The sequence below is a fragment of the Annulohypoxylon truncatum genome (assembly GCF_022578515.1).
Source record: "Annulohypoxylon truncatum strain CBS 140777 unplaced genomic scaffold F4807scaffold_11, whole genome shotgun sequence".
NCBI lineage: Eukaryota > Fungi > Ascomycota > Sordariomycetes > Xylariales > Hypoxylaceae > Annulohypoxylon > Annulohypoxylon truncatum.
Window position 1 is genome coordinate 332,433 of NW_025953797.1, and position 11,629 is coordinate 344,061.

At 49.1% G+C, this 11,629-nt stretch overlaps 5 protein-coding genes across 5 annotated transcripts; 2 read left to right on the top strand and 3 right to left on the bottom strand.

Moving 5' to 3' along the window:
• The first annotated feature begins 816 nt into the window (after nt 1-816).
• F4807DRAFT_42802 (uncharacterized protein) lies at nt 817-1,824 on the top strand. The gene is made up of 3 exons (XM_047998229.1): nt 817-1,217; nt 1,275-1,435; nt 1,496-1,824. Exons 1-3 carry the CDS (start codon nt 1,162-1,164, stop codon nt 1,759-1,761), a joined length of 483 nt encoding a protein of 160 aa, XP_047855427.1. The 5' UTR covers nt 817-1,161; the 3' UTR covers nt 1,762-1,824.
• Nucleotides 1,793-3,257, bottom strand: F4807DRAFT_42813 (nucleic acid-binding protein). The gene is made up of 2 exons (XM_047998236.1): nt 1,884-3,257; nt 1,793-1,820 (listed from the first exon to the last, which is right to left on the bottom strand). The coding sequence occupies exon 1, from the start codon at nt 3,091-3,093 to the stop codon at nt 1,888-1,890; it is 1,206 nt and encodes a 401-aa protein (XP_047855428.1). The 5' UTR covers nt 3,094-3,257; the 3' UTR covers nt 1,793-1,820; nt 1,884-1,887.
• A 374-nt stretch (nt 3,258-3,631) lies between these two features.
• On the top strand, nt 3,632-4,467 carry F4807DRAFT_459136 (vacuolar ATP synthase 20 kDa proteolipid subunit; the record flags this gene model as incomplete). Its single annotated transcript, XM_048001311.1, has 5 exons — nt 3,632-3,692; nt 3,755-3,789; nt 3,850-3,941; nt 3,995-4,303; nt 4,359-4,467. 5 exons carry the CDS (start codon nt 3,632-3,634, stop codon nt 4,465-4,467), a joined length of 606 nt encoding a protein of 201 aa, XP_047855429.1.
• A 419-nt stretch (nt 4,468-4,886) lies between these two features.
• On the bottom strand, nt 4,887-7,059 carry F4807DRAFT_459137 (heterokaryon incompatibility protein-domain-containing protein; the record flags this gene model as incomplete). The annotated part of the gene is made up of 2 exons (XM_048001312.1): nt 4,887-6,697; nt 6,756-7,059. 2 exons carry the CDS (start codon nt 7,057-7,059, stop codon nt 4,887-4,889), a joined length of 2,115 nt encoding a protein of 704 aa, XP_047855430.1.
• Nucleotides 7,060-7,570: 511 nt separating this feature from the next.
• Nucleotides 7,571-10,313, bottom strand: F4807DRAFT_42901 (general substrate transporter). The gene is made up of 9 exons (XM_047998296.1): nt 9,694-10,313; nt 9,610-9,638; nt 9,454-9,552; nt 9,233-9,401; nt 8,655-9,105; nt 8,408-8,593; nt 8,031-8,344; nt 7,847-7,971; nt 7,571-7,792 (listed from the first exon to the last, which is right to left on the bottom strand). Exons 1-9 carry the CDS (start codon nt 9,755-9,757, stop codon nt 7,751-7,753), a joined length of 1,479 nt encoding a protein of 492 aa, XP_047855431.1. The 5' UTR covers nt 9,758-10,313; the 3' UTR covers nt 7,571-7,750.
• Nucleotides 10,314-11,629: the final 1,316 nt, after the last annotated feature.

The following is an 11,629-nucleotide window of genomic DNA, read 5'->3' on the forward strand; positions in this document are numbered from 1 at the left end:
CGAAACCACGGCGGAATGCAATTAGGTCAGCTGACTCTTACCTGATTTATCGACTGGGGACGACGCAATGTAACCTTGCTGGTTGCAGGGCGTCATTGAGGCTATCGGTCGTTTCGGTAGTCAATTGCACATCTGGGGTTAAAGCTATTTTTGGACCTGTCACCTTGCTTAAGAGAATGGTTTGCGGAGAGGATTCGGAGGTAGGTAGGTAGGTAAGTAAGCAAGCCATTGGCACGTAGAATCTGTCCACGGACTCGACGTATGTAAGTGGTTCTGAGTACGAGCGAACGTTCGGAAGATTTGCTAAGAGGGACGCCTCTCGATTGCTTGGCTGCTCTTGAATTCCTAATTAGACGAGAGGGGAGCTGCGGGGAGCTGGCGAGCTTCTCCGTATACGATTCGCTCCTCGACACGACCAGGCTGAGATCATCTGTCCATCCATCAGATGCGGTGAGATCCTTCAGCAACATTACGAGATATGTACGCAGTATGTACGTATGTAGGGCTGAAAAGTTAGGCGAAGTTAGGCACGTAAAGTGAATCGCGGCCGAGAACTCAATCGCAAACTTTTTCTCGGTTCGGTCAAGGATGATCTTTTTCCTTTTTTTCCTTGCCCCTTTCTTTTTTCCTTTTTCCTAACCAATGGAGCTCAGGTCTCCGGCCCATCCGACCTGTTAGAAATGAGCTTCCGCTTGGTCTCGGGATAGGTTGACACAGCGTTGACACGTCGGGCCTCTTTACTATTGCACAGTCTAGGTATCAATTATAGTCGGTTGTGCGTACATAGTAATGGCTAGATGGACTGGATGAACCGACATTGGTAAGAGGAATCTCTGTACGACCCAAATATGGCGGCCGAAAAAAAATGTACATGTACCTGCAGTCCTTCAATCTTAATTCTCATTTGAGCAAGACCGATCTGCTGGTCAAAGTCAGCCCCAAGCCTCCCTTGGCTTGCCTCGTGCTTTCTTAATATTACGGCTTGGCAGTGGAGTGATGGCAGGGACAAAGGAGTAACAAACATTGGGGGAGAAAAAAAAAGATGACGTCGATCTTATTATATAATGGGAACCGAATCCCCTCTTCCTCGATCGAATTGTCTCATCAGCGGTATAATCTATTCGGTAGCAGATCTAGTCAGTAGAAGAAAATATTCTCAAGATGTTGTTCTCATCCCGCGTCTTCGCGTCTACGGCCGCGGCGCTACTAGCTCTCTGGTAAGCCAATGTCTTGCCCACTTGGTCCGGGCACGCTGGACTAACACGATACCATAGCAATGTAGCCACTGCCGTACCCCAAGGAGGTCCGATCTCACCGGTGTCTACCCCTACTACGGTCCCGGGACATTGCTCAACGACGATGGATGACTTCGAGCACACAACGGCCTGGGTGAAGACTCATGAATGCTACACCTACACCCGCACGGTCCAGTCTTGTGAGTGCCCACCCCTGAAGGTATTGGAGATTGGGAGCTCGATTGCTGACGCGAATATAGCTACTTGCCCAACTCTGTCATGTCCGGCTCAACCGACGGATCGGGTCTGCCCGGAAATCATCAAGGTTTCCAGCGTGACAGTCCCGTGTGCTACTGACTGTTGCCCGACGACTTCGACGTCGTATGTATCGAATGGGGCCTGCCCAACCTGTGCTGAATGCCCTATCCCCACTCAATGGATCACCTATACCACCGGCTGCGCGGGCACACCTACTATCACATCCGCAACGATTGAGACGGCGCCATGGAACACGCCCGGTAACTAGAAAATTGGCGTAGACAGGAGTTTAGACACTTGGTGGAGAAGGAATCGTAGTTAGTGGTTCTGAATCTAGCTTAATTTCATCTCGTGATCGATTGGCCAATTCGCCCAGTCTTATGTGATTACCTGATTATCGTACTGGGGCATTCTTCAAGCTCTGAACTGTGCATACGCCTCCGCTAGCCGAAATGAGCTTTCCTACTTCCTCCTTGCCTGCCTCCTTAACCATGCGGCCGTCAAACACAACTTCCAAGTTCTCCGTCGTACTGAATCCCGGAGATAACGTCTCCCAAATCTTTTTCTTGGGGTTGAGAATGCCCTCGGGTTCGCCGTCATAACCCTGGAAGGTCAAGCGCTCGCCAACCTTCGCATCGGGAGGCGGGGCGAGGAGTTCGAACGGTCCCTTGTGATCGTCTACTTCGCCCTCCTTTAATCTTGGCGACGCGCACAGAACCATACCAGACGACTTGATTCCCCGCATCTTGACAGGCTTCAAGTTGGCGACGATGACAACCCTGCGGTTCTGCATCTCCTCTAGGGGCACCACGCCGTTCAAGCCGGAACAGATGGTTCGGCAGACCTGGCCCTCATACTCGGTCGTATCCTCGTAGCCAGCCGGGTCGCCGACGGCGATCGTCGAAACGAACAAACTATCGGCTTCCGGGTGCTTGATGGCCTTCAGAATATGGCCTACCCTTATCTCAATCTGATTGGGCGACAGCGTCTTAGGAGCGGCAGGGGCCTTCTGGGGTTTGGGAGCCTTCTCTTTCTTTTCTTTCTTGGGCTTGTCGGTAGCGGCGCCGACAGCTGCCGCGGCCTTGTCCTTCGCCTCAACTGCCGCCTCCTTAACCGTCTCTGCCGCTGCTTTCGTTCGGTCGACAAGTGTGGTAGTAGCCCCACCGGCAGCAGCGGCGGCGGCAGCGGCCTTCTCCTTCTTCAGGCGCTCCTTTTCCGCCTTGGCATCAGTGGGCGGCTTAACGTAGAGGATCTCTTCGGGGTCGACCTTGATCTTATCCGCGTCGCCGACGTTCAGACCGAAGACGCCGGAGTTCTGGACGAAGTCGAGGTGTCGCAAGATATGAGGATGGCCGTGTTCGCCTGTGCGCTGCTCGGGGGTCCACGACTTGACGGTAGGAGCTAGGGACTCGTAGATGGCGACGTCGGCCTTGGAGGGCTTGGTGCCGAGGAGGGTGGTTCGAGAGGTTAGGTGAGAGTTAAGCTTGTCCAGAATCGAGGTGTCGGATGGGGAGCTCTTGAGTCGCTCGGACGTGGTGATCCATTGCTGGACTTCGGTCTCCTCGGTGGAAGAGAGCTTCTGGGATTCCAGGGCGGCCATGGTGAAAGCTCGGAAAGAGATACCTCGTGAAAGAGGGCGGAGAATACGAGATAGTGACAGCTTGATGACTTACCCGACTGCGACTCAGAGAGTGTCGCAGAGAAAAGTGGCTAGGTAGGTTAATTATGGTGTCGAGCAAAGAGGGGCTAAGGAAATTTTTGAAGTTGGGAGTTGCGAAATGCCCCTCCATTCAATTGACTCATCCACTTGGTGGGGTGACGATTATGTAATAACCTGGTTAGTTGAATTCATATGTTACTTACATATCCTGCCTATAATTGCATATGAGGCTTCAAATTCCGGAGTTATGTCGGACCGGGTTGAACTGGAAGGTTACGCGGGTGCACGGGTCTAAGTGTAACCCCAAGCTCTACAAGCTTACAGAAGGAGAGAAGCCTAGTAAACCATAAACGTCAATTGTCAATCGCGACTTTTCATATTCGAAGCTCCGTCGAGCTGTTTTGATGCACCCCATCCCCCATCAGAAGCAGCCATATATCCTACGACCATCGAGCGAATACCCTTCAAGCCTTTCGAGATGGGCGCCTTAATTTATAGCGCTGGAGGTCTAACCTCATTCATAACAGTCGTTGGTCTTTGTATGTCGAGTGCTTCGAAGAGGACACACTGAGTCGATGGCTGAATGGCTGACCATATATAGACATGCTTTTTACCGGAAGCGGTGAAGCTTTCAATGTTGGTCTCTAAACTACAACTATAGTAGCCCGTTCGATCACAATCCTGATTATTATCTAGGTCGGAGCTTTCCTCGAATCCGTATCGCCTTATGTATGGGCAGACCTCGGAATTGCACTCTGCATTGGATTGTCGGTTGTTGGCGCAGCATGGTACGACCACTACATTCCATCTTACCGGACTCGACGCGATTAACATTGTTCAGGGGTATCTTCATCACGGGCTCGTCCATCCTCGGAGGTGGTGTGAAGGCGCCACGAATTCGAACGAAAAACTTGATCTCCATCATCTTCTGCGAGGTCGTCGCCATCTACGGTGTTATCATGGCCATTGTATTCTCCTCTCATGTTACCTACGCTAGCGCCTACGAAACCTTCGATGCAAACGCCTACTACACCGGCTTCGCTTTATTCTGGGCTGGTGTGACTGTCGGAGGATGTAACTTAGTTTGCGGTATCGCCGTCGGCATCAACGGCAGTGGAGCTGCCCTCGCTGACGCTGCGGACCCTTCTCTGTATATTCAGACTCGTCCTCTTTCTAGCCGTGTGTCGTGCTAACAAGAATCCTAGCTTCGTCAAGATCCTCGTCATCGAAATCTTCAGCTCCGTCCTCGGTCTCTTCGGCTTGATCATTGGTCTCCTCGTATCCGGCAAGGCAGACGATTTTGGTGTAATCTAATCGCGACGACGTGTAAACGGAATACAGTGTAAGAAAAGATGCATTCCCAATCCACCGAGGATTGTTGGCGTTCGGAAAGACGGTTTCAAATTGGGGAGAGTCATGGTTTGTCCGCTTGCGAACTACTGTATGTACTAATATGTATGGCAAAAACTGGGCGCGGTCACAGTTCATCAGGGACTGCTGGAATAGATACCTCCCGGACGACCTTCCGCAATGGTTAGAATGTCGAGTAGGCTAGGCCGACGTTTACCACGTACCGCGCTATCGCAAGTCATCCAAAGAATCGATCTAGCTACTTTTTGACTAGTAAATATGAAATAAAGGGGCATTTGTGTGCCAGGCCTCGGATATGTATTCTATCGGTCTACCATGGATTTGCCTCTTTGAATGAGACAAACATCCGCCAGACGACAAACTCATATCAACGTTATTTTTCTTTCTTGGCAACGTTTGAAAAACGCCGTACCATATCCATCCTCGGACTTGGACCAGAAAATCCCGATCCTATAAAATTTATCCGAACTGAGGGCTTTATATAACAGAAGCCCATATGCTAATCTATCCTCAGGGACTTCATCGTCATCACTTAGCTCACCAAGTTCTGGACCGGACGAGAGCATTTTCTCGGCTTTGTGACCAAGAAACAAGAGGGTGACATGGCTGCCAACATCGGTCAAACTTCCAGCCCAGTCACACTCACATCGAACTATAGTGCGGTCCTCGCTATCCACGACAGACTCGGCAGAGTAAGAGAATAGGGGCTCGGATTCTTGGGGCTTTCGAAGCCTGTCCGGGGATAGCTGGAGGTGGTATGTTCTACCAGTGACTTTCAAATACCCACTCTTAAGCCTACCGAATCGGTCAGCCCCCATCAGCTGCAGTTCTCCTTCAACTCTTTGGTATGCTTTTCGGATGTCCTTCACACACGGATGGGCATACAAATCAACTCTGTCTAGCGGGAAGTGAGAATGGTACGTTACGCCCTGTCGACTAGCCCAGCTCCACGTCGGGGCGACATAAATGTTGGGGTTCGCCAATTGTTTTATCAGTGCCGAAAAGCTAGGAGTACGATTTTTCTCACACGAGAACCAGAGGCCTTTGTGTAAGTCTATCGTCCAAATCCCGGCTAGGTATTCGCCGCCGAGCAATTCATGGAAATTTTGCGCGAGGCCGGATAGGGCTGGGAAACGGTCCGTCGGGTTTGTGAAGAGTCGTCCGGTAAACTGCTCTACGACTCTCGTATACCAGTCCCAGCGGAAACTCTCGGAATTATCATTGAACTTGAGGTGCTGTAGTTGAAAGTGCGGTATCGCTCGAGACTGTGTGGCATCGCCTTCTGTGTAAGACCAATCGGGGCATAGGAAGTGCGTCCGCGATTTTCCAAACCAAATACACGCTTTCGACAGAGCCTGCTCCTGGTATGTCCATCCGCGTGTGCCCCAGATGCTGACCTGGAGGTCATTCTCTATATATGTATTGTCGGGGGGTTCGCGGACGGTCCAGTTCGTATCGATCCAAGTCAAACGCAGGCCGTATGCTCCTTCAATTTGTGGTTTGATTTTGGATCGGAACGGGATTCTGAGCTGCGGCGGCTGTCGCTCTAGGAAACCTTGGGTGCAAGAGTTGGAAGATAATGTGAAGAACGTGACATGTGCGTTCTCGTAAATACGTCCCATCTGAATCGATTCTTGCTCCCAGTCCTCGGCATCGTCTTGGATGATACACAGCGCGTCCACCCAAATATACGATAACGATAACGCCCGAGCTGTCTGAATAGCATCGCATAGGACTTTGCTCATTTTTCTGGCCTCGAACCCCGATAGCCTTGCTGCAAGAGTCGATTTAGTAGTCTTATACTGCCTCATCGCTTCCTCCTTGTTACCCCAACAGCAACTGAGCGCCGCGTATTTAATAGGCCCAGAGCTCGGTCTCGCAATGTCATCCTTTCGAACGAGCCTCGGTATGTCGCGATCGACCTGAATTAACCGCGTAGGAATGAAGCTAGGCTCTGACGGAGGATTGTGGTTTTCTATGAATCGGTCGATCTCGCCCTTCAACCACACAACTCTCTCTTCCGTAAGAATGTATCCGGTCTTGTTAAGTCTGAGGCGAAGCCATTTCTCGCATAACCTCTGGGCTGCTAGGAAAGAATCGGATTCTCCACCGTTAAAGTTTGGCATCGGCGTTGACTCGATCGCAAATTTGAAGGTATAGCTGTAAAGAAACCCTATGTTTAAGTTAGAATACATCGTCTTACACCAAGAGCAGAGGCAGATCATCGTTACTTTCTTCATAGTCTATGTCAACCACAGCTTCCAAAGACCCAAGGCCACGGTTGCATTCGTAGCCGTCGGGCAAAGTATCAGATCGCCAGCGATAGTTTAGTCTTATCTCGATATAAAATGCCGCCGAAGTGTCGACCTCGTCCGCAGCGAGAAGTTCCTTAAATTTAGGAGATAAGATGGAGTCTCGAAGCAACGCGCAGAATTCACATCCCTCTGAGGCTGATTTCCTTATGTTGAGCAAGGCCGGGTATATACCTATCGTGCCGATAATAGTCAATTTCAATGTCTTTCCAATGGTCGTCATCGTCGAGCTTAAGATACTCCTGCCCATCTTCGCCAGATGAGGCAAATCCCCCAATTGCGGCATCATCTAGCTCTAAAGCCTTACATCTACCACAAAGTATCGAATATTGTGAGACTATCGAAGGGGCCACGGACGAGGAACGAGATCGCCTGCCAAAGCATCCACATAGGCCACGGAGATCCATACTGGGTACGCTGGTTTTTTTTTTTTTTTTTTCACTTAAGTCTCCATTACTAGGTGTTTATATTCTTTATATGCCTTCTAGTAAAGCTGTCTCTGTGGCCACTGGAAACGAATTCCGTGGCTACCAAGTACTGTACAACGTGAGCTGAAAGAAACGTTTTTGGACCTGATTGGTATGCATGGGAATGCTTCAACCCACGGTACTGCCTCATAAGGCCATGATGTTCTGCAGCACTAATCCAACCATAGTTTAGCAGTGTGGGTACGTGGTTTATAGTACAGCTTCCATAGGATATGTTGTGTCTTTTCTCTAAAGATGTCCAACTGTCCGGTATAGTGAGAAGGTGTCGGTAACCTTGAATGCAGTACTTCGACAAGTAGACAATAGAAATGAGACGTGACATCGGATTAATGCATCTGGATAATATACCGTTCTTTCTATAGCTAAGTAGGTATGCCGCAAGCATAGATATGCAGAATAACGATTGGATATCATATCATGGACGCCCTAAGGCTCCTGCTCAGGAGTAGAAGACTCGGCGATGCGTCCCTGTTCAGCTTCAATGAATGCTCGTGGGCGATTTCGTTGCGTAAGGATCTTAACCCTAAATACCAGTAGGTTGTCATGATGCCTAAACATCTCGTCCATATCTTCGAGGGTTCGACGTGAGGTTTCCGGATAGAATAAGAAGACGATCGGTAAGAATGACCAGCAGAATCCAGCGAAGACTATATAACGCGCAATGTCAGTCGATGATGGCTTATTTCATAAAGATAGAAGCCCTTACGAAGGTAGAATCCCCATCCGAGGTTGTCCACCCCAGTCTTGGTGAATTGAACTATGACAAATCCGCTCATCCAGTTCGTTGCAGTGGCGAGGGCAGCTCCCCTAGTACGCCACCCAAGGCTGTTTATTTCAGAGTTATAGACCCAAGGGACCTTAGCAAAGCTTGTACCGTAGCAGAAGTAGTAAACGAAGAACATGGAGACTGTTACTTTGCCAAGAACAGTCTTCCGTTCCGGATGAAGCTTTGCCTCCTTTAGTGTGATCGCGGCAATAAGGTAACAAGATCCCATCGCGGCAGAGCCGTACATCATAAGCCTGTAGGTATGTAAGAACCTCCACACTAATGAGCTAGTGGGGAATATGGTATCGTGGCCATACTTGCGTCGTCCAACTATGTCGATTAGAACCAAACATAGAAAAGCCGCTCCTAAGTAGAGGCTGGCATTCGCTCCGGCAAGTAACCTTGCATATGAGTTCGACACCCCGACTGACAGGAACAGGGTGGGAAGGTAATAACCTAGTGCATTAACGCCACTAAACTGTTGCATCAGTTGAGTCCCGCAGCTTCATAAGTGTCAGCAACGCGATTGTCGGCCCACTAGTATCTATAGGAGAACTGGCCTACCTAAGCAATAACCGGCGAGTGGTGTGCAGGGGATCTCTGCAGAGTAAAGCGTCTACCAGGGATATACGAGCTAATTTCTCCATCTCAAGTGCCTTCTGGATCGATTTGATATCATCGTTCAAGGTTTGGTCGTCGGGATCATGCACCGTTGTTCGCAATCTAGCGAGTGTTGCTCGAGCCTCTTCGAATCTTCCTCGTAGCAAAAGCCATCGCGGTGACTCAATGGTGAACGATAGAAACGTTACTACGATGGCTGAGAATATCAGCTGGAGAGCTAAAGGAAACCGCCACTGGAATGGCCCATTGTTGTTATATAAGGCATAAGATATCCAGTTCGCTATGCAGAATCCCACCGTGTTTGAAAGCGAGCCTAGGACAACAAGTTTGCCCCTTATATGAGATGGGGAGGCCTCCGCCATGAACACAGGGCAAGTCGAAGACGTAATTCCCACTCGAGTAAAAGATTAGTACGTAATAAATCTTAGGTATGTACCTGTAAAGTTGTATCCAATTCTGGCAGGCTTTAGGGGTACCTCGAGAAGGACGAGGGATTATGGGCTTCAAGGGGGAGAACCTACTGCCAAATCCGTTGACGAGCCGGCCGATAATCATCTGAGGTAAATGGTAAGCTGTAATCTGCAAGACAACACCAACAACATTGACAACGAGTCCAATGTAGATAGATCGCTTCCGCCCAAGTCTATCACCAAGCGAGAACGATGCAAGACAGCCGAAGAAAGCACCGAGCTTATGCAACGGTCAGCATCCGCGATTGGCAATGTTGAACGCTATGACCTACAGAGAAACAGCTGGACGTAATGCCCGAGATACCTGGATCCTTCGTTTCTGGAAATATCTCGAGGAAATTAGTCGATATGAGGGCACCAGCAAAGATTCCCTGGCATTGGGTGTGAGCTAATCGTCAAGCGAGGAGGGTAGTGGGTGGTAGTAGAACCTGGTCGTAGCCAAAGTGTGCCATAGATACTACAAAAGGTTATTCGCTATATCCACGGCATGGCGGTGAGATTTGGGGATGTACCAGAGTTGACCAGAGTCAAGCAAACGAGCTGCCACTTCCCGCTTGGTAATGGCAAGCAAGCCATACTATTGGATTGCTCCAGGGGGTCGATGTAAGACCAGCGTGAATAGATACCTGGCAGTGGAAGGGAGGAGGCACTGCCGGCGTCCCTCGAGTGAAGTGAAATAAAAATCGATATTACAGTCGACAATGTAGCTCGAAACTATCCCTTCTTTCGTATTTCCTCGTTGGCTGGCGTAACATTCAAGTTCCAAGTGCCTCCAGAAGACATGCTGAGATCGCCTTATATAGCATCATACAATGGTAATGGCGCCTTATTCCACAAATAGTTGGCTGACACAATCTCCTCTGGGCTGAACGATGTGATGTATTCCTAGGATCCCACGCCTATTGCCCCAATGAAGTCAAGTGCACACGTCTAGCCTTCTTCTAAAAACCGGTCGTATTCATATCCATACCCGTACCCAACCCTTGTGGACCTGACACTGAGCGGCTTTTCCGCCATCCACATGATGAACTTCCACTAGGGCCAGCCGGATACATCTTTCCCCTTAACTTGCAATTTGCCATTGCAACGTGCCAGCCGCAGTGGCATCTTGTTGCCTGACTCCAGGGGTTCCACCTGATTACTTAGGTAGTCGCTCACAGGCTCCGAGAATCAATGAAGAACTGGTTTCAAGAACCAATGTTGTTTCTAGTAAGTGTTCGAAGTCCACATGCCGATCCTTAGACATGGCTGACGGATGGCTCAGATATGAATTCGCAAGATATTGCCAGAATATCGAGGGCCATAGCTCTCAGAAACGGCGGTATCGTAACTAGAAAAGGTCATTATTATCTTCGACCATGAAATATTGAGATATTTTAGGGCTGGGTTAACTAGGAACCAACAAAGATGCTCGATTTATCAGTAGGTATTTATGTTCCGATGGGCCATTTTGAACCGATACCTACTTGGCTAGGTAGGTAGTTATTAATACCGAGAATGACAATTTAGGTAACACTTCAAGGGAGATTATTCGATCAGATTATATCGAGGCTAAAGGGACATAACTTCAGCAACTAGTTCTAGACGTCTCTTATACGGATATATAGGCAGCTTGGAAATATTACAAATATTAGGAAATGAGTAATAGGCACAAATAAAAATCTAGCAGCGGCGTCATCGCCTATGCATCATCCCTCGAGGGCCGGTTTGAATCTTGGAGTCGTTCTATCGAGATCCGTATTAGAGATGGGCCGGCAGCGTCGGCTTTCAAAGAAGTGAGGCTCGACATTTATCCGATATTCATGGATCCTTCGGATGGACGTCCTTTGAGGCCGAAACACCAAAAAAACCCGGACTGCGGCGATAGCGGTATCAATCCCGAGGGATGCCGGGTCCACGGCAATTGGTTGCGCAATATAGGGGTTGAATGTTGTAGGAGGGTTAGTTTTTGTGACCAGGATTTCGGTTTCGGGATTTGTTACTAGCTGCCCGTGCAGGGTTAACAGCTAGTAGGTACAGGGACTAAAAGTGTACCTACGGATGTACCTTCCAACAAGAATTGGAGACGTTTATAGAAGTCACGGAATAGGTAGGTACGGCTGGAGGACCCCCACTGATCAGGTAGGTACCTAGTAAGTAGGTAGGTATGTATGTTCTAATATTCCAGAGCTGACACAGCATTTTAATCAACGTAAACTCCCTTTCCCGAACTTTCGAGCCCTCCTAGTTCAGCCCTAAATGCGCCTCCAACATCGTCATCCACTGACGTATAGAGAATAGTATTAATCAGACTAAGTAGGTAATCAAATGCGATCTGCATGTAAACACATGATGTGATTACGAGCTTTCCATTGGGGGTACCTCCATACCCTTTTTCCATCTAAGATATTTGTCATTTTATATTGGAAGGGCCGGTTGTCAAAAGTTGACTTAATTAGAGTTACCTAC

Coding starts and splice junctions, on each gene's coding strand:
- F4807DRAFT_42802 (XM_047998229.1), top strand. CDS start 1,162: ATGTTGTTCTCATCCCGCGTCTTCGCGTCTACGGCCGCGGCGCTACTA. Junction 1,218..1,274: donor GCGGCGCTACTAGCTCTCTG/GTAAGCCAATGT, acceptor ACGATACCATAG/CAATGTAGCCACTGCCGTAC. Junction 1,436..1,495: donor CACCCGCACGGTCCAGTCTT/GTGAGTGCCCAC, acceptor ACGCGAATATAG/CTACTTGCCCAACTCTGTCA.
- F4807DRAFT_42813 (XM_047998236.1), bottom strand. CDS start 3,093: ATGGCCGCCCTGGAATCCCAGAAGCTCTCTTCCACCGAGGAGACCGAA.
- F4807DRAFT_42901 (XM_047998296.1), bottom strand. CDS start 9,757: ATGGCTTGCTTGCCATTACCAAGCGGGAAGTGGCAGCTCGTTTGCTTG. Junction 9,639..9,693: donor CTTGACTCTGGTCAACTCTG/GTACATCCCCAA, acceptor AACCTTTTGTAG/TATCTATGGCACACTTTGGC. Junction 9,402..9,453: donor TTACGTCCAGCTGTTTCTCT/GTAGGTCATAGC, acceptor CCGTTGCATAAG/CTCGGTGCTTTCTTCGGCTG.